This window comes from Synchiropus splendidus, chromosome 18 (genome assembly GCF_027744825.2).
Source record: "Synchiropus splendidus isolate RoL2022-P1 chromosome 18, RoL_Sspl_1.0, whole genome shotgun sequence".
Classification (NCBI taxonomy): Eukaryota; Metazoa; Chordata; class Actinopteri; order Syngnathiformes; family Callionymidae; genus Synchiropus; species Synchiropus splendidus.
In genome coordinates, this window is record NC_071351.1 from 7,547,548 (window position 1) to 7,572,813 (window position 25,266).

General features: G+C 44.4%; 3 protein-coding genes across 8 annotated transcripts; 2 read left to right on the forward strand and 1 right to left on the reverse strand.

The window, feature by feature from the left end:
- The first annotated feature begins 1,252 nt into the window (after window positions 1-1,252).
- LOC128750223 (uncharacterized) lies at window positions 1,253-8,319 on the forward strand. Of its 5 annotated transcripts, none has more exons than XM_053850619.1 (10): window positions 1,253-1,394; window positions 3,005-3,822; window positions 4,323-4,419; window positions 4,491-4,662; window positions 6,334-6,479; window positions 7,196-7,372; window positions 7,502-7,618; window positions 7,749-7,835; window positions 7,902-8,049; window positions 8,121-8,319. In XM_053850619.1, the coding sequence occupies exons 2-10, from the start codon at window positions 3,728-3,730 to the stop codon at window positions 8,153-8,155; spliced, it is 1,074 nt and encodes a 357-aa protein (XP_053706594.1). In that variant the 5' UTR covers window positions 1,253-1,394; window positions 3,005-3,727; the 3' UTR covers window positions 8,156-8,319. The 5 variants fall into 5 exon arrangements, with proteins under 5 accessions (XP_053706594.1, XP_053706600.1, XP_053706599.1 ...); XM_053850624.1 differs by having other exon boundaries at window positions 1,259-1,394; window positions 3,707-3,822; XM_053850621.1 differs by having other exon boundaries at window positions 1,265-1,394; window positions 3,194-3,822.
- Window positions 8,320-11,606: 3,287 nt separating this feature from the next.
- On the forward strand, window positions 11,607-15,263 carry LOC128750226 (uncharacterized). The gene is made up of 9 exons (XM_053850631.1): window positions 11,607-11,739; window positions 11,963-12,059; window positions 12,132-12,306; window positions 12,820-12,965; window positions 13,841-14,017; window positions 14,140-14,256; window positions 14,387-14,473; window positions 14,540-14,687; window positions 14,748-15,263. The coding sequence occupies exons 1-9, from the start codon at window positions 11,726-11,728 to the stop codon at window positions 14,762-14,764; spliced, it is 978 nt and encodes a 325-aa protein (XP_053706606.1). The 5' UTR covers window positions 11,607-11,725; the 3' UTR covers window positions 14,765-15,263.
- Window positions 14,836-25,248, reverse strand: nadka (NAD kinase a). Of its 2 annotated transcripts, XM_053850617.1 has the most exons (12): window positions 25,084-25,248; window positions 23,467-23,638; window positions 21,661-21,744; window positions 18,592-18,721; window positions 18,404-18,512; window positions 18,203-18,288; window positions 18,012-18,114; window positions 17,792-17,931; window positions 17,586-17,685; window positions 17,237-17,394; window positions 16,801-16,883; window positions 14,836-16,576 (listed from the first exon to the last, which is right to left on the reverse strand). In XM_053850617.1, exons 2-12 carry the CDS (start codon window positions 23,610-23,612, stop codon window positions 16,429-16,431), a joined length of 1,287 nt encoding a protein of 428 aa, XP_053706592.1. In that variant the 5' UTR covers window positions 23,613-23,638; window positions 25,084-25,248; the 3' UTR covers window positions 14,836-16,428. The 2 variants fall into 2 exon arrangements, with proteins under 2 accessions (XP_053706592.1, XP_053706593.1); XM_053850618.1 differs by lacking the exons at window positions 21,661-21,744; window positions 23,467-23,638; window positions 25,084-25,248 and adding an exon at window positions 20,294-21,625 and having other exon boundaries at window positions 15,215-16,576.
- Between the last annotated feature and the right edge of the window lie 18 nt (window positions 25,249-25,266).

A 25,266-nucleotide genomic window follows, 5' to 3' on the forward strand; every position in this document is an offset into this window, starting at 1 on the left:
TAAATTAACCCGAAAACACATTGTGGTGAGGACTGACCCTTTCCCAGTCACTATGACAACGGCACATTCGGGATATTTAAAAACTGTGGAAGCAGGGACGAGGCAAAACAAGTCATTACTTCTCAGGTTATTATTGTTCTAATGATGAAGACTGGTGACAGCTGTGAGTCGCACAGAGAGGCACAAGTCAAATAAGACCATCTAAAGTGCTCAAGCTCTCGGATCCGCCACAAGGTGATCTGGTCCCTCCTGCTCAAACCCAGTTGATCCAAACCTGGCCTGCACTCGGACGCATGGCTGGTTAAAAATAAGACGCCATGGTGACTGTAATAACTGCCTTCTTTCAAGCTTGGACTGGACAAATATTCCCAACAAAACCGCTTCAAAACAAATTGAAATGCTTGTCTTCTTGCCAGCGGTGAGCAACAGCAAGCAACGCTTTTAAGTGTCGTGCAATTTCAAAGATCCATTTTGTCGAAGTGGCTGTGCGACACATGGGTAATTGGTAGAACCCCGCAGAAATGAAGCGGTTGCCATAGAAATAATTCATGTTTCCACATAAAAGCTGCCTTTGTTGGGCCCCTTTTAATTCCTCTTGTTAAAAAACTGAGCTAAACACTCACCGGCCACATCCCTGTTTCACCCATGATCAGGTGCCTGAGTGTGTGCTCAGCCTCATCTGGCCCGCAGCTTTGACTCCATCGAATAAAAGCAGCGCCCTGTGGAACAATAGAACAATAGAGGGGTTTAAATACTCAACAAGTCACGATGACACGCAGGTGTACGGTTAACTTCTATTTCACGGTGATCTAGTGGAAAGTATAAGAACATGACGTTTGTATTTTCGAAGTGATTTAATATATGACATTTGTAACATTATAAGTGAAGGTTGAGGACAATACTGAGCCAACTTTTTAGTCGTTCAACCTTGAAATGATGTAGTATAAACATGTATTTATTTTCCTCCGGCTTTTCAAATACGATTTTTTTATGATGAGGAAATAATTGATTTAGATTCCCCTTTATTTGTCTTAAATCTTTCATCGAGAAGTTGAAGTGTTCGTCTAAAATAATGGAAAAACCGAAAGTAAAAGGAAAGACGTGGTACTGAGGCGCGTGAAATTGAGTTCTGACTTCCACTGGACCAATGAGTTGGATTTTCTGAAACAAAATAAACAAACGGCTCATGCAAACCCTGTTAAACGGTCTATCACTCTCCCAGATCAAGTCCTGGTCAGAGCTTTCGGGTCGGCTCCAGTTTTACTTTTGCTTCACCATTGCGTCTCTGCTGGTGCTGCTGGGTCTCACCACTTCCAACATCAACAAGCAGCTGGACACTGGTATCTCAGAGGAGGACAACCTTGCTGTGTCTCTCATCCAACTGGTTGGAATTTGTGAGTGTTGCACTTGTGTTTTCCAGTCACTCTCATGATAGAGTTAAACTAGTCAACAGTAGCAGCCCTTGTAAGAGCTGCTTATCTTTATGATAAAGGTCAGCAGCGGCTACGATTGTGGACTCCTTTCATCGACTAGACTCAGGAAATGTTCATCATAATAAATGTTGTCATTGCAGTCATACAGTCTCTCTGGAAACTGCTCGATGACGAAACCTATTAGTGGACTTTGTATCCACCATCATTTTTCTGTTTATATAAACATGTATTTATTTTCCTCCGGCTTTTCAAATACGATTTTTTTATGATGAGGAAAAAATTGGATTCGATTCCCCTTTATTTGTCTGAAATCTTTCATCGAGAAGTTGAAGTGTTCGTCTAAAGTAATGGAAAAACCGAAAGTAAAAGGAAAGACGTGGTACTGAGGCGCACCGCTAGATGGCAGCAGTGTCACAAGTGGAAGTGCACTGAGACTTAGACTTTCTTTATTGTCATTGCACAAAACATATCACTCTATTATGGCAACGACATTTCGGTCTGAGGCTTCCGGTTTCCAAAAACTATACGTCCAAAATAAAAAAATATCAGATAACTACTAACAAAAAAATAAATACATAAATAAAATTGAAGATTGAAAATAAAGAGTGAAGCAGTCAAGTGACAGCTCAAAAAGAACGATGAGCTGAGTGAAGAAAATAAACAATTTCCCACGAAAATGTAAGATTGAGGACTAGTGATGGGTAAGTTAAGCCTTATGAAGCACTAGGGCTTACCGGACAATCGTGCCGAAAAAGGTACGAAGCGTTAAAAGGTCAGTGGCGGTCACATCTGGTGAACGACTGAAGTCATCGCAACCTCTCAAGAACAGCCTTTTGCACATTTGGATCTTATACAATATGCAAAAGCACTTGAAAAAGTAATTTATTGAAAACAACAAGTCATCTAAAATCGTCTGTTTGTCGGCTAAACAAAATTTTGAGAAGATCGCTAAAAAAAAATGACAAAAAAACTCTCCAAACCAGAACAAAAAAAAAACTCTCAGTGAGTTTTCTCAGTGAGAGTTTTTCCATGAGGCTGTTGCTTCAAGTGGTGAAGATGGCTTCACGAAGGGCATCAACTGTCTGGGACTGATGGCCATTTTCATGAACTTCCCTTGCCATCCATCTCCAAATGTTCTCTGTAGGATTTAAGTCAGAGCAACATGCAGGATGGTCCAAAAGAGTGATGTTATTCTCTCTGGAGAAGTCCTTGGTCAAGCGAACATTGTGAACTGCAGCGTTGTCCTGTTGAGACACCAGGCTGTTACCCCAGGGTCGAGGGCCCGTGGCAACAGTTGCACATAACCAGCCGCTGTTTGACGTCCCTCCACCACCTGAAGCTCCAGTGAATGACCATGATGGACCCCCTGAGGAAACATCTCAGGTGGGATCTCCTTGTCACGCCAGTAACGTTGGAAGCCATCTGGTCTTTCTCATCAGAGAATAAAACTTATTTCCACCTTTCAATGTCCCATTTTGCGCTCCCTGGCAAAGTCTGAAGGCGGTTTTGTGGCGTTGAAGGAGACATGGTCTTTGAATTTGCTTTTGGTTTTTGAAACCCTTTTCCTGCAGATGCCGTCTGGTGGTTATTGCGCAGCAGTCGGTACCAGTCAGAGCCCAAATTTGGGTCGAGGACCGCCCTGTGTTTTGACGGACAGCCGATCGGATCCTCCCACTCAACGCCGGTGTCATTTTTTTGGGTCTACCACTTGACTTCTTTTGTTCCATAATGCTCAGGATCTTTCAAAAAATGTCTTGCAGTATCCAACCTCAGCAGCAATGGTCCAGCCACATTTAAGAAGAGAAAGCTTCTTCACTTCAGCCATCAGGAGGACATGATGGACATGACAGTGCCTGACAGAAACTGAGAATTTTGAGCAGATTTTGGCTTTTATAGCCTGTGGTCTTACACTTTTGATCAGGTGTGAATATAGGTCCACTCTTCCACAGTAGCAGCCCTTGCAAGAGTCGCTTATCTTTAGGGCAAAAGTCAGCAGCGGCTACGATTGTGGAATCCTTTCATCGACTGGTAGCTGTTACATAAAACATGACCACACTCTAGGGATGGGCGATATGCATAAAAAAATGATCCTGATAAATTTCAGCGATAACAGTAACTGAATGCAATGAGCCAAAGACGTGCACCGACAGACTATGAGCCAATGAAAACCCTAGAAACATTTTGAACCAATGAAGAGCGAAACAGTGCAGCAATGAAGTTCAAAGTTTCCAACATCACCGATCACGTGACGCTGACATTTTTATAATCCATAGTTCGAATCACTCCGCATCAGGATGAGCCACACAAGCTCCAAAGCCTCGGGATCATTTGCCTGTCACTGTCAAGGACCAAAACCTTGTGTAACTCATGACAAAATGGACGAGACAAGGTTAGTTGTTTGATGGACCTTCTGAAATAATACGTGTGGCTTAGTTGGTTAACCATGTTATTTCAACCACAAGCCTTCACCAGCACCAAAACGGACCTCCGCAGTTCCACAGTGCTCATGGTCAACCTAAGAGATTCTCCAAAACATCATAGTAAATATGTACACATCCACATTCAATACGCATTCAGTTACTTTGAAATGACACATGAAATTGAGTTCTGACTTCCACTGGACCAATGAGTTGGATTTTCTGAAACAAAAGAGGACATTTCCGTGTCTTCCGGCTTTCATTTTGCATGACGAACACTGGCTTTACGCACGCACTGTGGAATTGCGGAGTTTCGTTTCGGTGCAGGCTTGACTCAGGTAACCTACCGGTACTTCTGTCTTTGATGTGTTACTAAATGAAACTTCCTTCAATTCACTGTATAAAATTAGCAACTGGTCGACCAAACATCTTAACGGGAAGAAATAATATCATTTAAATGATCTTTTCCCAGTCCACTGCTTGGTTACCGGGCTGACGTGGGTCCAGCGATTCCTTCTCCCAACCTGAGACCCAGACACCAAGAGCTAATCCCGACACCATGTGGGCCGGTGAGAAGACCAGATAAGTAATAAACAAACAGCTCATGCAAACCCTGTTAAACAGTCTATCACTCTCCCAGATCAAGTCCTGGTCAGAGCTTTCGGGTCGGCTCCAGTTTTACTTTTGCTTCACCATTGCATCTCTGCTGGTGCTGCTGGGTCTCACCATTGCAAGCATCAACAAGCAGCTGGACACTGGTATCTCAGAGGAGGACAACCTTGCTGTGTCTCTCATCCAACTGGTTGGAATTTGTGAGTGTCGCACTTGTGTTTTCCAGTCACTCTCATGATAGAGTTCAACTAGTCAACAGTAGCAGCCCTTGTAAGAGCTGCTTATCTTTATGATAAAGGTCAGCAGCGGCTACGATTGTGGACTCCTTTCATCGACTAGACTCAGGAAATGTTCATCATAATAAATGTTGTCATTGCAGACATACAGTCTCTCTGGAAACTGCTCGATGACGAAACCCATTAGTGGACTTGGTATCCACCATCATTTTTCTGTTTTTGTTTAAATATAATAGCTAACCAGATGAGAGATTCAAAGTTTCATATCTCTCATAGAACCCTGTTGTATCTGACAGGCTGCTCTGCCAGCTTTATTTAGGGGTTAAATTGAGTATCTGTATCTCATGTCGACTAACACAGTTAACATTGACTGTGGACGTCACAATTCTGCATCTCACGTTAAATTCGATAAACACACGACGGACTCGCTGCATTGGACTTGTATAAATGAACATGATGAGACTTCGACGGCGCGGCGCGCACTACAGCTGTGAAGCGTTTGAGAGCCGACACCGGCGTGTGAGAGTTGTGGAGAGTGTGGTGGACTTTGGTTCACTATCGTAGTTTCAACCTTATTTTTAATGCAGGGAACCTTTGATAGTGACACTGGTTGACTCTGAGTCTCTGGATCCCTGTTTATTTTATTAGATGGAGTGGTCCTCATCGGTACTCTGCCTTTGTTCACATCAACACATGCAGGTCTCCTGCAGCGCTGGCGCCTTGGCCAAACACCCTGGTTTAAACAGTTGGATGTTGGACGGAGCTCCGCTCCAGTACTGGGACGGCGTCCTCTTCCGCGTCCCCATTAGGGTTCATCGCGGACACACTCTCACAGGCAGCGCTAATGCTACGACCCAGCATCAGTTAGGGACCATCAACAAATTCTAAAGCGCTCAAAGTATGAGTGAAATCTTCAATAGAGCAATGGAAAACAAGCATTTTAGGAGAGAGATTTGTGAAAAGGTTTTTCATCACACGAGACAAAGGACTGACAGTTTGTATCATGAGTTGGAGACTAGAATATGACTCAATGGTCATTTCTTCACATGATTTCTAATATATCTCCATCTCATAAAACAAACACAGAGACTCAGTCGACCAGCGCCGTCTTCAAAAGTTTCCTGCACCACGTCACAATCTCGTCTTATTCACGTATGCAGGTCCAATGGAGCGAGTGAGCCGTGTGTTTATCGACATGCAGAATTGTCATCGGGGAAATTTATGGCGGTCTATCGTGTACCATCAGTTATTGCCCATCCCTACCACGCTCCAAGTTTATTGTTGTTCTGACAGAAGTCTCCTAATGTTGCATTGGTCAAGCTGACAGTCACCAGGTAAGTGTCACACTTCATGCTACACTGTTGGTGGTAATAACCAACACCACTGCCCCTGTCTGTCAAGATGAAATAAAAGCCAAGAGCAAATATTCTGAAACTACACACAGCTGCTTTCATACATTTAAAGCATTTCAGTCAATATCCAAACATGCTAAGGGAATTGCAATCGTAAATCGACCTCTCAAAAAACTCTTCTATAGGAACACACATTCACAAACCTTTAGTCAGCATTTGTTGTAAAATGTTTGAGTATAGCAAGTACTGTGTGCAGATAGGTCTGGTTTTTTTTCTATCACAGTGTTCTGCATCTATTACATCGTCCGAGGCATCCTGCAGGACAACAGGCAGGAGCTGCTCAAGTTTTTGCTGAGTGTGTTGGTGCTGATGGTTCGGTCAGTGGTCAACTACTGTGAGCTAAAACCTCAGGGAAAGACGGACCTTCTGGTAGGTTCATTGTACGATATCTTCAAAATGCACACACACGCACGCACACACACACACGCACCACGGTTCGCGACCACAATCCGTTCCGTTCTGTGCAGTTTGGCTGTGACAAAGTCATAAACCAAGTAACTTAGCTCCAGCCCACAACAGGACATCAAACCCTGGAGTGGTCCAGCGCTCCAGCCTCGGAGGTGTGGAGAGCGAGCACCTCCCCTGTGACACTCTACCACGGTCCAGTGTGGAGACAGGACAGGTTTGACACCTCAATATGAAGACAAAACAGTCAGTAAATGTAGCTAACGGGACACGTCTGCATACAGAGGCTGCGTTATACACAATAACAAAGCAGGTCGTGGGTCAGCTGATCGGTCCGCGCACGTTATGGTTTTTCCAGCTTTTTCGGGGGCGTTCGAGTTCTGGATTTTGGTTCGAAATCAGAAGCCAAAAAAATCTCTAAATTTCTGTTCGAACTCCGATTTGTTTGAATTCCGAGACGTTCGAAAACCGAGGTACGTGTGTGTGTGTGTGTGTGTGTGTACAGGCCTACAACCATACTCATGCGATTTGAGAATCAAGATGACCTTTGACCTTCTGAGAGAGCAACCAGGGAGGTCCTTTATGAGTGACATGAGTATGATGACCATCAGCCTTGTAATTATGGAGCTATTACAAATATGCACGAAAATATGATGACAATATTTGTTGTTTTTTTAAAGGCACGATTTGTGAGCATCATGATTTTTGGCGTCATCCACCTGGTCTGCAGCACTCTGCTCATCCGTACGCCAGGCATGATGGCGTTCCGAGTCAGTGGAGCGCTGAAGATTCTTCAGGACCAGTACTTCCTGCTCAACCGGTGCTTCTCGCTGGTGACTTTTGACCTGCAGGCTCAGGTGAGAATGCGGCCGGAAGACAGCGTGGGATCCGCAGTTGAAGTGGCTGTAAAAGCACTTCGCAATGTGGACGCAAAGATTGTGACACTGTGAATAGACCACAGAAAGTCGCTGTTCTGAACGTTGCAGTTGTCCTTATGCATTCTGCTGACCACGTCGGACCCCAGCGACAGGACCAAGAACCACATCATCCTGGGAGTGGGAGTGTTCTGGGCCTGTCTGACCGCTGGGGTGGGAGCTGTCGGAGTGAGTCACACGAATAATGACAGTCAGAACACCCACACAGGGTCACACCATGTGGAATAATTTAGACACCATCATGAAGAAAAGTACACACAACTTACCGTCACGTCCAAATTTGTGTCATGGGTTTCAGGTTCTGAGAGAGTCAAAGCTGCTGGTTGTGGTCTTCATGGTCCAGAACCTTCCTCAGGCGGCCTTCTTTGTTTACGTCATGTGCGAGGTCAGTCGAACATAGACAAATATGTGAAGGAGTGGGTCCACCATTAATGTGAATGTGTGGCTGCAGATTGTGGATAAATGGCACAAGGACACAGCTGATACTCTGTGGGCAGCTGCCGTCACTGAGGCGACCATCTCACTCGTTGTCAAACTGGTTTTGATCTGGAGTCTGGTCAGACTGGTCAAGAGTTTTGGTCAAGGCCTCCGAGAGAGAAGTGAGTGTCGGCGTTCGTCTTCTGACCCTCACGAGAATCCAGGTTTAACTCTGATCTCTTTTGACCCACAGTGTCAGCGCCGGGAAGAGCTCCAGCAGACGGATGATGTCACTGAATGTTTAACACTGTGTTTCTCTTCCTAGAGGAACAACTTGTCTCCTTGTTCAGTTTTTTTCGGTTTTATCTTGATGTTGGTTGAAGTGTGTCCTACCCCAGATCAAGAATTATATACAAATCTTTACAAAATGTGGTATGAATGATTGCTATTCGCACAGAGAATAAAAGTTGTCATGTGTGAGTGATGTCCTGGCATCACCTGATCGGAGTAAAATCAGCATCACAAAACCCCTTTTCTCCTCATCGCAAAGAATTGTGAAAGAACTGGACACTTCTGTCAGGTAGGAGTTGATACTTTTTACTGTAGTACTGTAATCTTTACTTCACACGTCAAGAGTGGGCTGCTCAAGTTTAAGTATATTAGCAGTTGGAAGTTGGAGCGACATGCAGATGAACAAGGGGCTGTTAGAGCGCGGCAAGTCTCCTCACCAACCTTCCACAAAGAGTGTAGTCTGAGTCAGGCTCACCTTCTACGAATGCTTGACTAGGTCCTGCACAAGGGCCAAAAGGGTAGGGTTCACAAGATGGCGTCCAACGTGGGGCTCGAGCTGCACAGACTAGTTTTATGGACAGTGAAAGACTCTCCAGGTGCAAACACCCGGAGTGAGGTTTGCAGATTAAAAAAAGAACTCCCAACAGGCCATGCAGAACTGTTTACCCAACAAAAGGCCACAGCTGAATAACTGCTACTGGAATACAGGAGCTGCATGTGGTGAGATCGACCTTGTGCTACTTTCCAGCAAAGCACAGAAGCACTTTTGGGGCTTATCCAACAAATTCACCTCCAAATTATCGTGGTGGACAACAATTCTGGGTGGATCCCAAGTTTGAACTTTGGCTCAACAACACTTTCACCTGGGTGTGGGCGACGAACCTCACTCACTTTCGAGCGAGTTCCACTTGATTCTACGATGCGGACGGTTTGGTGGGTCCTACGAACTCTGAGTTATACAAAACGGAAACATGTTCATGTCCACTTTGTTCCAATGGAGGGTGGCAGCGATAAGGGGCTGATCATGCAGCAAGTCATACAAAAAAATCCCAGATATGTCGAAACACATACTGAAATTAATTCATGCAGGTTTTGAAAATAAAATACATGTCCTGAACGAATGTCAGAAATACAGTAAATCCATCAATAAAATATTTAAATTCATCCAAAACACATTGAGGTGAGGACTGACACTTTCCCAGTCACTATGACAACGGCACATTCGGGATATTTAAAAACTGTGGAAGCAGGGACGAGGCAAAACAAGTCATTAATTCTCAGGTTATTATTGTTCTAATCATGAAGACTGGTGACAGCTGTGAGTCACACAGAGAGACACAAGTCAAATAAGACCATCTAAAGTGCTCAAGACTGACTGGAGCTCTTGTATCTACCACAAAGTGATCTGGTCACGTCGCTGTTCCTGCTGACCTGCAGCTCAAACCTGCATTCGGACACACGGCTGGTTAAAAATAATGGATCCATGCATCTTTAGGCTGTGTCCCATCTCTCACCCTAACATTCGTTTTTGACACCAACACTCGGTGTTGCACGTTCGCGTGTAAGTGTAGTGTGTCCCAATACTCCTCAGAGCGAGGGCACTTGCCATTCACCACTTGAAATGGTCCCTTCAAACTGAGGGGGCTGGTGGGAATATGAAGTCTGGATAGATTTCCAGGATACCAAAGTGCTTTCTTTAAAAGCAAAGTTGGATCAGACAACAGGGAGAGTTGAGTCGTGAAGACGACTCTTCCGTTTGTTGACTTTCTCTGGTATCACACGTTAGCGAGCCAAATGCTCGACCGTGTCCGACAACATGAACAATACAACATGTATGTACAGCAGTATGTTTTCATGTCTTCTTAACAAACAACAGTGGGCTAGCATCCAGGCTAATGTTAGCATCCTCATACAGTGGTGCCTCGGTTTTCGAATGTCCCGGACTTTGAACAAATCGGAGTCCGAACAAAAAGTTCGAGATTTTTTTGCTTCTGATTTTGAATGAAAATCCAGAACTCGAACGCCCATGGAAAAAGCTGGAAAAACCATAACGTGCACGGACCGATCAGCTGACCCACGACCCGCTTTGTTATTGTGTATAACGCAGCCTCTGTATGCAGACGTGTCCCGTTAGCTACATTTACTGACTGTTTTTTCTTCATATTGAGGTGTAAAACCTTTCCTCTCACCACTGGACCCTGGTAGAGTGTCACAGGGGAGGTGCTGGAGCGCGGGCTCCAGGGTTTGATGTCCTGTTGTGGGCTGGAGCTGGGACAGGGATGAGGCGAGTCTGGGACAGAGCGTGACTTGGTTTATGACTTTGTCACAGCCAAACTGCACAGAAGCGCACATTCAGAGCTGGACACGCACCGGGCACCTCTTCACTTCTGGAGAGACGTCACTCACTCGGCAACCCCTCCCACATGCAGCGGCCACACACATAGAGGAACAGCGCACCTGCAGCAGACACTCTACATTCACTCCTACAAAAGACTATTTTAAGGCTTGGAGCGCATTAGTTCTTTTTCCATTCATTGTAATGGGAAAAATCGATTCAGATTTCAAACAAATCGCTTCTCAAACGGCCGCCTGTTCCAGCGGTGAGCAACAGCAAGCAAGGCTTTTAAATGTTTGCAATTTCAAAGATCCATTTTGTCGAAGTGGCTGTGCGACACATGGTTCATTGGTAGAACCCCACAGAAATGAAGCGGTTGCCATAGAAATGATTCTTGTTTCCACATAAAAGCTGCCTTTGTTGGGCCCCTTTTAATTCCTCTTGTTAAAAAACTGAGCTAAACACTCACCGGCCACATCCCTGTTTCACCCATGATCAGGTGCCTGAGTGTGTGCTCGGCCTCATCTGGCCCGCAGCTTTGACTCCATCAAATAAAAGCAATGTGGACTGAAGCATTAAAATGACTGACGCGACGATTAAAGAACAATGGAGGATTTTAAAAACTCAACAAGTCACGATGAAATGCAGGTGCTCCATTAACTTCTATCTGATGGCGACATCTAGTGGTGAGCATGAGAACATGACGTTTGTATTTTGTGAGCGCTCGATTTAAATACATCACATTTCTAACATCACAACTAGCGGTTAAGGACAATACTGAGCCAACCTCAATGCAATGATATGACATATTTTATATATATATATATATACATTTTTTTTATAATAATAATCGTTCAAAAATGATGCATTGAATTTATTTTCCTCTGGCTTTTAATTTCCGATTATTGCAGCAGTATAATTATGAGGGAATACTTTGATTTGATTCCTTTTTATTCGTCTTAATTGTTTCATTGAGAAATTGAAGCGTTCAGCGAAAAAACGGAGGAAAAAGGACAGACGGCAGTATCGAGTCGCACCGCTAGATGGCAGCAGCGGCCAACGAAACAAAACAAAGTGACCTCCCTCGACGTCGTCGAGCAAGAAGTGTCACAAGTGGAAGTGAAGCAGTCAAGTGACAGCTCGAACAGAACGATGAGCTGAGTGAAGAAAAGCAACAATATCCAACGAAAATGTAAGATCAAGGACCAAAAGCTCGTGTAGCTCGTGACAAAATGGACGAGACAAGGTTAGTTATTTGATGTGACTTCTTAAACAGGTTGTGTGGCTTAGTTATTTATCAACCACAAGCCTTGACATACTTCTGTTTTTCATGTGTTACTCAAGAGGCAAATTGAACTTCCTTCAATTCACTGTATCAAAGTGGCAAACTGGTCAACCAAACATCTTACTGGGTAGAAATAATGTTGTTTCATGATGATCATTTTATTATTTAAATGATCTTTTCCCAGTCCACTGCTTGGTTACCGGGCTGACGTGGGTCCAGCGATTCCCTCTCCCAACCTGAGACCCAGACACCAAGAGCTAATCCCGACACCATGTGGGCCGGTGAGAAGACCAGACAAGTAAAAAAACAAATGGCTCATGCAAAAAGTGTTAAACAGTCTATCACTCTCCCAGATCAAGTCCTGGTCAGAGCTTTCGTGTCGGCTCAAGTTTTACTTTTGCTTCACCATTGCATCTCTGCTGGTGCTGCTGGGTCTCACCATTGCAAGCATCAACATGCAGCAGCTGGATCCTGGTATCTCAGAGGAGGACAACCTTGCTGTGTCTCTCATCCAACTGGTTGGAATTTGTGAGTGTCGCACTTGTGTTTTCCATCATAGAGTCCAACTATTCCACAGTATCAGCCCTTGTAAGGGCGGCTTATCTTTATGGCAAAAGTCAGCAGCGGCTATGATCGTAGCTGTCACATGGTAAAACATGACCACAGACACACACATACACACACACAAGTTTATTATTGTCGTCTCTGTTCCAACGGAAGTGTTTTGGTCTCCTCATGTAGCATTTGTCAAGCTGACAGTCATGAGTTAAGTGTCACACTTCACGCTCCACTGTTGGTAGTAATAACCAACCACACTTAGACTTAGACTTTCTTTATTATCATTGCACAAAAACATATCACTGTATTATGGCAACGACATTTCGGTCTGAGGCCTCCGGTTTTATAGTTTCAAAAACTATATGTCCTATAATATGCAAAATGAGCTTCTATTGGAACCCACTTTCACAAACCTTTCGTCAGCATTTGTTGTAAAATGTTATTTGAGTCTACTGTTTTGTTTTTTGTTTTGTTCTATGGCAGTGTTCTGCATCTATTACATCGGCCGAGGCATCCTGCAGGACAACAGGCAGGAGCTGCTCAAGTTTTTGCTGAGTGTGTTGGTGCTGATGGTTCGGTCGGTGGTCAACTTCTGCGTGTTAACTCCTCAGGGAAAGAAGGAGCTTCTGGTAGGTGTGGTCGCCGACGAGCTCATGCATGAGGAAGGGTGACTGGGAGTCACGTGGTTGGCTCAGTGAAAGGGCTTCATCCAATTCGCAAATTCAGCAACCGCGAGCTCATGAATTTCAAAACTCATGTTTGGAAATTGCGTGTTCAGCTGTCATGAACACACCCAGAGGGCACCAGCTATTCTTCCCCACGGCCTCGTCGGTGCTCAGAAACATTTCAGCGACATAAAGAAAAGCCAAAACACTCACCACGACGCTGAATTTCCTCAAACAAACGCCATTTTTCCTTCAGAAAACTCTGCTTGCTCTCGTCCGACTGCTCTCAAAACGTTTCTTGAAAAGACGAATGTGAAGTTTTCCTCCGACAGAGCCACTTTTTCCTCCTCCGTTCGCCATTGCGGGTGTCACAGAATGTAAACTTAAAGCGTGTAAACAACTTGGCGCCCGCCAACTAACCAATCAGATGACGTCACAATTAAGCGCCGACGTCACGATGCCACTGCAAAAAATAAAATAATAATAAAAATAAATATATAGAATAATATTTAATTATATATATATATATATATATATATATGTATATATATATATATATATATATATAAATGTGTGTGTGTGTCAGCGCTTTTGGTCGGCAAGCAGAGAAAGCGTTAGGTCCGTATTTCACCACTAGATGGCAGCAGAGCGCAAGTGTACGCGACGTAAGCAGAATATACTTTTAAATGTTCAGGGTGGGTTTATTTATTGTTTTATTAACAACGTGTCTATTAGAGTAGCATGTTTTACAAATAAAGTTAGGCTGACCTTTAACATTTAACATCCCCATATTTTCTGTGTTAATATACGATACTAAGTTGTGTTTTTTTTTTTTAAAGGTACGATTTGTGTGCATCATGAGTTTGGGCGTCGCCCACCTGGTCTGCAGCACTCTACTCATCTGCACGCCAAACATGATGGCGTTCCGAGTGGGCGGAGCGCTGGAGAGTCTGCAGGACCAGTACTTCCTGCTCAACCGGTGCTTCTCGCTGGTGACTTTTGACCTGCAGGCTCAGGTGAGAATGCGGCCGGGATCCGTGCTACAGTTGAAGTGGCTGTAAAAGCACTTCGCAATATGGACGCAAAGATTGTGACACTGTGAACAGACCACAGAAAGTTGCTGTTCTGAACGTTGCAGTTGTCCTTGTGCATTCTGCTGACCACGTCGGACCCCAGCATTACGACCCAGAACAGCATCATCCTGGGAGTGGGAGTGTTCTGGGCCTGTCTGACCGCTGGGGTGGGAGCTGTCGGCGTGAGTCACACGAATAATGACAGTCAGAACACCCACACAGGGTCACACCATGTGGAATAATTTAGACACCATCATGAAGAAAAGTACACACAACTTACCGTCACGTTCAAATTTGTGTCATGGATTTCAGGTTCTGAGAGAGTCAAAGCTGCTGGTTGTGGTCTTCATGGTCCAGAACCTTCCTCAGGCGGCCTTCTTTGCTTACCTCATGTACACGGTCAGTCGAACATGAACAAATACGTGAAGGAGAGAGTCCACCGTTAATGTGAATGTGTGGCTACAGATTGTGGTCAAATGGCACAAGGACACCTCTTTCACTCTGGAAGCAGCAGCGGTCACCGGGGCGACCATCTCACTGGTCATCAAACTGGTTTTGATCTGGAGTCTGGTCAGACTGGTCAAGAGTTTTGGTCAAGGCCTCCGAGAGAGAAGTGAGTGTCGGCATTTGTCTTCAGATTCAAGGTTTAGCTCTGATCTCTGTTGACCCACAGTGTCAGCGCCGGGATGAGCTCCAGCAGACGGATGATGTCTAACACTGCGTGTGCCTTTCAAGAGGAACAAGTTTTACAAGTTTCTCCTTGTTCAGAGAATTTATTTTTAACTTACCCAGCATATTGTCTTCACAGAACCTTCTCACTGCTGAGCATCTTTTAAGGACTGTTTTTAAATAAACAAAACACCCTACATTAGTTTTGGTCACTTTGGTCACACACACACACACACACACACATATCCTAAAATGATCACTCCCATCTGGATCATTGTTTCCATCGCTTCTTCCTCAGCTAGTTTGTACTTTGTGAAGCAAAATAATAGAGTTAGTGTCAAAGCAGAAGTGTACACTTCACACTTCCTGTTTTGATTATGACATCGGTAAGAATCACTGCCCTTTTCACATATATTACAGGCAGTGAGGGGAAAAATGAAGTTGCGGTGACACACTGTAAACAAGCAAAACAAGTTTGTGAAAAAAAAAAGTAGCAAACAGTTTATTGGTAAACTGGTTCTGAGACATATCTTACAAAAACAGATTCGGAGGAATGATTGTTTCGAGATGTTGGTCCATTTTCAGCGATTCATAATATTTACACAAGGACAGAAAGTTTGATACAAAACTACAACTATGGCTTCCAGAAGTCTCCTGCCAAAAAAACAGACTGATGAAGCTCGGGAATCTGGTTTCAAATTTCATGATGTAAACGTCTCCTTCCGGATAGATGCAGAGACTAAGGCACGAGTGTCTGAATCAACCATTATTCTCAGATTAAAGTGCATCTGAAACTGAAAAAAGAGACATTCCCGCCACCGAGAAGAGACTTGAGTTCAGCTGTTCCTTCTCATCTTTGTGCTCCGTGAACATCCAAATTTAAAGTTTGACCTGACAGACGTTCCCTCCTTTAAAGCATGATTCAACTTTATAATATTTCTCGAGTGTAGTGCAACAAAGCTGTTTTTAAGGTCATAAATACGCCTGTTTCATGATATAAAAAGGCTGGCAGTTTCTTTCTTAGTCACGCTTGTCCACATAAATCTTGTTACCAAATAACAAAACTCTTATATACACCGACATTTACACTAGTCAACTATGAGAACACAGCGTTCTGAGTCTTGGGTATAAAATGTACTTTCGGGGGAGCGGGCGTTTCGGCAGCTTCTTCAGTGACATCACGGACGGTACGTGACTCAGAAGTGACCTGTGGAGATCTAATCCTAGCCTTCATCCCCGCCTGCTACTTCTGCTCTGGTTTGGGATGCTGCGGTGATAAGACATGGCCTGAGGGTTCCTGAGAGAGTCGTGGCTCAAATGAGAGACGCACAACAGCGACGACAGTCAATCTGGATTCCTTAAATTACAGGTGTCGGCTTGACAGTCAAGAGGAGGGTTCGGTGACGCGAGTGATCACTTAAACACGCACTCACAGTCCCAGTTGTACTTAAATGATCTTAAGTAGAGCGTCTTTTTGATGGTCCGAGGTTCTGCTCCCGTCTGATCGATTTCAGACTTTTTTTGAGCTGATAAAAATCTCTGTGTAGTTTCATTTCATGTCGACAGAGATTCTAAAATGAGTCATGACACTCTCGGCAGTGTCATGTGACGCAGCCAACACCGCTAAAAACGAAACACTCCACTGACATTGCAGACAGAATGGCACGGAAGTGGCATCGAGGGACTCAGAAGTCGTCGTCCTCGGAGCTCATGCAGTTCTGCTTTTTCCTCACGTTCCAGTGTAAACAGCGGGCCAGGCTCTCGAACCAGTCGTTGACCGGGTCCCGTAAACAGATGGAAGGAACGGGGAAGCAGGAAGTGGTGATGGTGATGCTGTAATGGCCGAGGGGCCAAGAAAAAAAAAGAGGAAAGCGAACCTCAGGTGTTGTCGAGAACAAAAGTGGCGACAGAAACGCAACTTCCTCATGAAGCAACCAGATTGACTAACTGCAGGGTTTCCAGAAGATAATCTGAGGCTGAGTGACGGCTAATAAGGTTAGGTAACAGGACAAGTGGCTTGTCATAGGAGAGACATCTTCGTGAAAATGTTGACCGACCTGTCTCCATGGGAGATCTCCTGTCGTCCTCGGCCGTCAAACGACACCCAGGCGGTGTTCCTGGCATCACAGGAGAGCATGATCTGAGGAGGAGGAGGCTTTGTTAGGGGAGAGTTCAGAGTCGCCTCCATGAGCCTGTACAGATACTCCAGCAAGTAGGAGCGTGGAGTCACATTGACGCCAAAATTGAAGCGCTCAATGTGACTGTTTTAGTTTGTGATTTCAAGCATTTGCATCTTGAACACTTGCAGCGAGTAAATGAATAAAAAAATCAGTCTATGTGTTTCTCTTGCAAGGAACTTTGCACATTGACTTCAAAGTGCGTGCATCACTCCAGCATCATTTTACTGACACGCATAAAGGGTTAAAATCCCCAGACGGTTTGCGACACTCGAGATCTGAATCTTTTATGTCCTGGCTATGAACCATGACTTACCCGGAGCTCCACTCCAGCAGGGACCACGATGGGTCTGAAGGACAGCGAGTGTGGGCAGATGGGAGTGATCATGATGGCGGGAACGTTGGGATGGATCATGGAAGCTCCGGCGGCGACTGCGTACGCTGTGCTTCCCGTCGGCGTAGACACAATCACACCTAATGGCCCAACGGACATTTCACATTTGAATATTAAGATGAAGAGCAAACTATTTAGATGGGGTGGAGCCGTTCATATTCATCACACTGTCAAACCACCAAGCAACAGTGGTGAACAAAACAATGTGAAGACACTGCTGAACACCAAGACAGTTCCAGCTCCGCCCTGCTAACGTGAGGGTGTGACTCACCGTCTCCCTGCACAGTAGTGATGAGATGACCGTCCAGGAACAGGTCCACATTCGAGAGGTACGACGAGGGGCCTCTGTCCACCACCACCTCGTTCAGCACCTGAAACAGGAGGCGTTTCGTCAAACAGTCCATGTCAATGTGGATATTTCACTGTGTTTTGGGGGACAGAATGACAGACCGTGTTTCAGCTTTGACAGGAACCTACCTGGTAGTTGATAGCTTTGTGACTCTCAATGTCTCCGTTGGTCATGATGATTCCCTTCTCATCCACCCGAGGCTTCTTCTCCCAGTTCTCCTTCTGCACTCGGACCTTGAGGCGGCTGCGCAGGATGATGCCAGCGTTACCTGCGATCCAGACATATTAATGCAACGTGAGAATTCCTCAGTGAGACTGTCATGTGCAGATGTGCTCCAAGCCTAAATACCTTCAATAACTTGAGTAACCTGAGACTGGTAGGTGTCGAAACTGAAAGGGGTGAGGAAGCCAAGCGAGCCCAGGTGAAAGGCCATGACTGGAGGTACGCTGTCCTGGAGCAGCAACAACAGCACACACAGTGAAAACACTTCTCTCCACATCGCCGGACTTGAGTGGACACTTGTCACGCCTGCTGGATACCTGGAAAAGTGAAGAGGCGTACAGCAAGGTGCCGTCGCCACCAAGGCAGATGATGAAGTCGACACGATTGGAGATGTCATCCAGATCTGAAAGCAGAGGAACGCTTAATAAGACTCAATGTTTTCTTGTTCAAGAATCCTCAGCATGGAACCCTAGAGCCTCAATGGAGAAGCTTCTTCAGTGAAAACGTCCTGATTTTACCTTCTCTGAAGGTGCAAAACTTTTTCGTAATGGCCGCAAAGTTATCATCAGCAGACATTGCAGGGTCGTCCAGAACCTTCTTCTCCACGTAAACAATCATGTTTTTGACCTACAGGCAAAAGCAAAAAAAAAATTCACAAGCTGTGCCGCCATTTCACTCAAGCAAACTCCCAACACTTCTGCCTCACCTCGGTGAGAAATATGCAGAGCTCTTTGAAAGGCTCCAGCAGAGCAGCTTCTCGGATCTTCTTGATGACAAGGACACTTTTTGGAGGCTTGTTCCATGTTAGTCTTTGGCTGGCCGGGTCCTGGATGTGCCTGGACACGACCAAGGCAGTGTGAACAAACCACAACACTTGTTTTTGTGGCCAGCTGTGTCAGACTTTGAGCGGCGTCATCACAAATAGGTTTCAGTTTGACATATACAGGATGAGTGTTAAGGCTCCAACACAGGACAAGCAACAGCTACTTAAACCCTGTCAACAATGAGTCACACGATTAAGTCTGCTGAGTTTTGCACGCCTCTCCAAAATGAACCATAAATAACATACACAAGATAAGCGCCTGACATGAACTCTGACACTGTAGCAAAACCAGATGAGACAATAGTGGTCATAATTGATCAAACAGTCTCTGATAGGTTTGGTTTTGTTCTTATGCTCACCAGGAAATATCAGCCTTTAAAACACTATATAGTTAAACACTTTTGAGCTACTTTAACTTGAACTCATCGAGAGACTTTTAGCGATTTTATTTCCAGTTTCTGCCTGATATAGCGGTGACACAAGCAAACCCCTGTTTTGGGGTACCGTTAAGGGTGTGATCAAAACACAGGGTCAAGAAATAAGGCCGACCCATTTGATTCTGAAGTCGAGCACTGTGGTCGACCGGAGTCCAAACAGAAGACTGAACAGTAACTTGCCAGTGGAATCAGGTCCACGGTTATTCAACAAAGTCTGTCGACGTAAGTTAGTCACAGTTTCAGTACTTATGGCAATGAAATGTATTTCAAAAAAAATAGTTGCACAAGATTTTATGGGATGACATTTTGGTTGAAATACCTCCCCAGTGTGCCAAGCACATTATAAGTCGTCTTATATAGTGCAATAATAGAAACAAAAGACTGAACTTTGGCGCCGGTGTTTGAGCTAAGTCTGTTTACAGTTTGGAGTTTTAATAATTGTCACTGCAACCTTCCTTTCTCGACCTCATGTTAGATGTTTACACTCTGGTTTATTTCAACAAGAACAACAAATAAAGAAAAACGACTACAGGAATAAATGATAAGATAAAAAAAGTAATAACATGTAATGATAGAAACATAAATCTATCACTTGCAGGACCAGATTAAAGTGCCATAAACATTCTAGCCCTGGAGGTCACATGATCTGCAGCAACATGCTTCTGCTCGTGCCCTGGGGGAGAGTTCAAATTGAAAGAATTGAATTTGTCATCGCTGTAATTTAAAAACTAGGACGAGTACAGCATGACGACAGGTGACAATGAGGTGAAAAAAAAAACAAGATGGAAGCTGAAACTGCTCAGACTTAACAACCTAAACATTAAACTTCGTCCCACTTCCTGTAGCTGCTGTAATAAACCTCAGCGTTGCCACACATGCTGCGAGTGAGTATCGCCACAACTCTGTTAGGAATCGTCTGAATACAACCTGAAACAGTACGAACCAAAACATCATTAGCATTTGAAGGGGGGGGGGCAAACCTTGATCTAGTCAGAGCCGGTTTCACTCTGGGCACCGGTTACTTTCATCATGATCCTAGATCATCTCACAACATCTCATTGCTTTCACAACTTCAAATCTTTCCAACCTGACATGAACTTTGAGTCTGACATTTGGCCCAGCCACCAGTAGAAGAAGAAACTGCTCACCATTTCCAGACTTTGTTCTCATTAGGGTTTCCAGGAACCTGCTGCATCACATTGAATTTCATGATTGACGGTGAGCTCAGGTGGATCGATCCAGCTGACAACCTCTTCAAGTGTCGCACATTTTAGTCGGCTGAGGAACCTTTGAAGGTTGACGCTGGCGCAGGACTATATTTGTCGGATGGAAGACTTAACACTAAACCGTCCTGCAGCATTCTGCTGCTGGATTACAGCACCGCCACTTATCTGAAGGCTGGCCTCAGCTCCCGCCCACTCAGCCCAGCAGAACACACCCACTCTGAGAACGGCTTTCCTCCCAAACACTGGTGTGACAAGTTAAACAACAACTGATCGTTCCTGCAGCATTCCGCCCAAATCTAGCCTTAGCTAAAGGCACTTTTTCGAGGAAACTCAGTAGACAAGAGACTCAGCTCATTGTCATCAACCCTGTCATTTATCATTTTTATGTGCAAAATAAACCTGACTCATCCGATCCCTCTTGTCAGCATAAGGAAGTCCAGAGGATGAAAGCACGTGTCCATATTTGATGTGAATATTCAGCTTCATGAATCTTGAGTAACTATAGAATGATTATATTATGATTATAAAGGAGCGCAGTGTTGCGCTCCGTGAAATTTGACATTTACCGGAACATCTGCTTCTGGAAGCTGATTTGAAACACATGACGCCACAAACTGCATCGTCACATTGACAAAACCAAAATGATTTTGTAATCCATAGGAATAGTCGGAAAGACAGCTGTATTTTTATGTCAAGAAAATGTCTTGCATCAATATTTAAATCATTTTTCTGGCTACAAAACTATTCTGAAACATGAGCAATTAATGAATAAGGAAAAGAGAAACTTTATGGAGACAAAGCTCCTCTCATTCCTGAAGGAAGTCCTCCAACAAAATATAAGGAAACACGGTTCTTTGAAGAAGATGATTCTGGGAGATGACTATAAAAACCAACTATTCTCTGAGGCCAGAGGAAAACCTCAGTGGGGCATGGTGTTGATCTGTACTACACTTGAAGATTATACAAGACCTCCCTTCACACAATGTCCCACGTCACAGAGATGACGATAATAGCAAGACAATGTCACGATGACAAGTGATAAATGCGAAATTGTTTGTCTGAAAAGTCTGATAACAGTGTAACTGGGCCATTCTCTTTTATGGAGCAACACAACAACAAATTTGTTTCTCAACACATTGTTCCACTAAAAAGGATGCTACTTCATGATAACAAAACATTAAAAACGCAAGGAAAAATTAAAGCCTTATTCCAGTTCTGTTGCATTAACGGACTGCAACAACAGCACAACTATTTCAGGTTACTATAACAAGGAAACAACGCTCACTTACATGACCGCTTGAGGATTCTTCAGCATGCACGCCTTGGGACCAAATGTTGTCACAGGGCTCGGTCCATGAAGAGACTTGGTCCTCCTTTGAAAGAGAATAATGAAGAATGAAGTAATCTTGATGGGAAAACCCGGGAGCAGCATGTTGTCCCTCGTATAACTGATTTAAAAAAGGGACTTTTTTAAATTATTCCAATGTTTCATTCATATTGAAGTTCACATATTTGCTGTGATTATGATTTGATATTACATACTTGAATTCCACGATTCATACGACACATTTACTTTAAACTGCACTGGGGTTACCAGTGTAGAAACATGAACATGTTTTTGGGACAATATACTTCGTCAAAGTAAAAGTAAATTACAAAATCTTTAAAGTCAAAGTAAAGCTAAATTCTTCTGAACTCAGTGATGATTGCAATATTTGGGGAAAAACCAGCAGAGGCGTATTTGAGCCACCACTGACAACCCCACACTGGATGCAATTTCACTTCCTCTTCAGTGCCTGCTCAATTTGAGCGCGAAGTCTTAACTTCCTGGAACTTCAGATGATGGCCTCTTGCCTTACATACTGTAAATCCTCCGTCCCACTTGCATTAGCTCTTGTGTGGTGTCTCATGCCAGCAGTGGCTGGTACCAGGTAAACTTAAACCGATACGCCTGTGCACACACAAACAATGGGTGAGGTGATGTTTCTGGAACCAATAGAGAGGCTTTGAAAAAGAGTGATCCGCCGAGTCCATTTTTTTCTCGCTCCTCAGATGCCTATTGTGCTGTTCTGCCTTGTGGAATTACGTCACTGAGCCACAGAGATAGAGAGATTGCGCATTTTAGGGTTGGGTTGATAGTCTTCTCTTCTCTCTAAAGGTCATTTGAAAAGGAAGTCAACTTTGGCACAAAGACAGCTCTGTGTAGCAGCATTACGTTGCTTGCACCGCATTCCATTAAAAATGTATCGTCAATGCTATGACTAATATTTGTATCTAACATTTGTTTTGAAGCTTTTGATCTCTGAAGAACCAATGACAAAGGTCATGAGCAGACTGTGTGGGAGCATGTAGCAATACGTTGGTACACAATGTTGCTCAAGTTTTTGAATTGTCTCCTTGTGCCAAGTTTCATGTTCTTGCTTCTAATATGACGCTCAAGGCCTTGACGCCTCCAGACACGAGAGTGACATGATGTTCACGCCAAGCAGGTGCAAACATGTCGATGAACTCCATGGCCTACTTTCCAGCAGTCACATACATGACGGTGATGACAGGACATAAAATGAACCAGACAAGACAACTTGAAAAACTGCATAACTCCAAGATCATAAAACTCACATTACACCCTAATTTTGAAATCTCTTGCAGCCCCACTGAGTCCACACAAGTTTCTGAGAATGAAAATACATACTTGACTGGAAACATTGGTTTGTAATGTGACGTCTGTTTGTATAGGAGGATAAGATATTGAATCATTATCACAATTATCATTTACCACTTATCCAATTTAGGATGACTAAGAGGGTGTTTCATTGTTTTATTTAAACACTGCACGGAGCTTTAACTGCAATGGTAAAACGGCTGTCACATTGTAGCTCAGCATAAAGTTGTAAGACAGCATTGTAGGGAAAGTTATCGGTGATGCAGCAGGGTAAAGAATGAGAGAAGACAACAGTGTATTGTACTTGCAATAACCAAACGTTTGGAGAAGGTAAAACATATTGCATTGTTACGGCTCCAGGAAACAGAATATCACACCCAGTCTTAAATGACGGATTTTTCAGAAGAGAAAAGAGAAACAGAACTCTAGCTACCTGTATTCAGATGAACCGCTGGCCGAGGAGGTGCTCAGGCTTCGGGCCTTTCTGTTACGTCGAGCGAGGCCGCGGATGCCATCGTCTCCTCCGTCACAACAGCAGAAAGGAGGAACGTCCAACCTCACTTCATCTCCCGCATCCATCTCACACAGCAGGGCTCACGGAGACACTAGCAGAGTTAATGAGGATGAAGTCAAATGTTTGTTCGCTGAATTATTTAGATCCATGGCTGTTTGTATACAGCTTATCTGCTCACTCAGCCAGTTTAACTTATGGAAGGAAACATAAAGGCCACACTACAATAAATATGTCAATACAAAAAGGGATCCATTGCAAAAAAAGATTTCAAAAATCACAATACAAAATAGGTTATATGATCCTATCATAACTCATGAGTTTCCTCCGCAGGGTGGCTGGGTGCACCCTTAGAGATAGGGTGAGGAGTTTGGTCATCCGGGAGGAGCTCGGGGTGGAGCCGCTACTCCTCCACATCCAGAGGAACCAGCTGAGGTGGCTCGGGCATCTGATCCGGATGCCCCCTGGACGCCTCCCTGGGGAGGTGTTCCGGGCATGTCCTACCGGGAGGAGACCCCGGGGAAGACCCAGTACTCGCCGGAGAGATGATGTCTCCGGTCTGGCCTGGGAACGCCTCGGGATCCCCCGGGAAGAGCTGGAGGAGGTTTGTGCGGATCGGGAAGTTTGGGCTTCCTTGCTCCGAATGCTGCCTCCGCGACCCGACCCCGGATAAGCGGCAGGTGAAGGTGAAGGTGAATTCTATCATACTTAATAACTATGTGAGGATCACCTAATAGAACAGCAAATATCAGTGCAAAAGAGTTGACATTTATTATGAGAGGCAAAACATTTTCACAAAAACATGGTCTAAAGCCATTACTTGTCAAACTGGACGTGAAGTATTGAGCGTTTAGTCGTGCAGAAACACACCGTTCACCTTTGCAATGTTTAAACAAATCCATAAATCCTTAGTGTTGTAATGCTGTGACAGTATTGATACTGCATTGAACGGAAACCAAGGCAAGTAGTGACGGGCAGGAGAAATATGATTTCAAGGCAGTAACATGATAAGCGGTCAGCTGCAGTGACAGGCGATGCTTATCACAATGAAAAGCAAAAATCCCTCCTGACATTGGGTTGAGCACTGTGTCCTCACCAGTCAGCTGTCACTTGCCTGCTACCATGGTTTGATGGACATTACACGGCGATTTGTACATTTGGACACAAAACCAAACCGCTTCAGACAGCATTTCAAACAGGCGTGAAAGCAGCAGTTACACAGAAGACAACGCATGTGAAAAAGCGACTGGAACCCAAAACAAAAAAATATACTGTAACCTGTAAGCAGGGTCATGTGACCAACTAATGGGTTTAAGTGTGTCAAATAAAACACACCACAGACGATGTGTTAACCGACAGACCCTTCCTTCCGTCTGTGTCAATCATATAACCGGTTAAGTTTGTCCAGAAAGCTCCACGAAAAAGCTAAAAATAGGCTAATACAACACGAGCTAATCCAGCTAATGTGAGCTACTTAGCGAGCCGCAAAGCTATTAGCCTCACACAGTTGAAACAAAGCGTTTCTCCAACGATTTTTACCTGTCATTCACACTGTTACACTGGACGGGAGGGAAGCAGAGTGCAGCGTTCAGCCGCGACGTTGGTGTTTGGCCGTTAATTCATGACGAAATGAAGTTACGACATGTTTCTTCTGACAAGTCAAGTTAGCACACCGCTTCCTCATAGCGCTCAGCCAATGGGAAGCAGCTATTGCGAAGACGT

Coding starts and splice junctions, on each gene's coding strand:
- LOC128750223 (XM_053850619.1), top strand. CDS start 3,728: ATGAGCCACACAAGCTCCAAAGCCTCGGGATCATTTGCCTGTCACTGT. Junction 3,823..4,322: donor GACAAAATGGACGAGACAAG/GTTAGTTGTTTG, acceptor ATCTTTTCCCAG/TCCACTGCTTGGTTACCGGG. Junction 7,619..7,748: donor CTGGGGTGGGAGCTGTCGGA/GTGAGTCACACG, acceptor CATGGGTTTCAG/GTTCTGAGAGAGTCAAAGCT.
- LOC128750226 (XM_053850631.1), top strand. Junction 12,966..13,840: donor AGGGAAAGAAGGAGCTTCTG/GTAGGTGTGGTC, acceptor TTTTTTTTAAAG/GTACGATTTGTGTGCATCAT. Junction 14,474..14,539: donor TTGCTTACCTCATGTACACG/GTCAGTCGAACA, acceptor GTGTGGCTACAG/ATTGTGGTCAAATGGCACAA.
- nadka (XM_053850617.1), bottom strand. CDS start 23,612: ATGGATGCGGGAGATGAAGTGAGGTTGGACGTTCCTCCTTTCTGCTGT. Junction 18,289..18,403: donor GTTTTGCACCTTCAGAGAAG/GTAAAATCAGGA, acceptor CTCTGCTTTCAG/ATCTGGATGACATCTCCAAT. Junction 17,932..18,011: donor GGTTACTCAAGTTATTGAAG/GTATTTAGGCTT, acceptor TCTGGATCGCAG/GTAACGCTGGCATCATCCTG.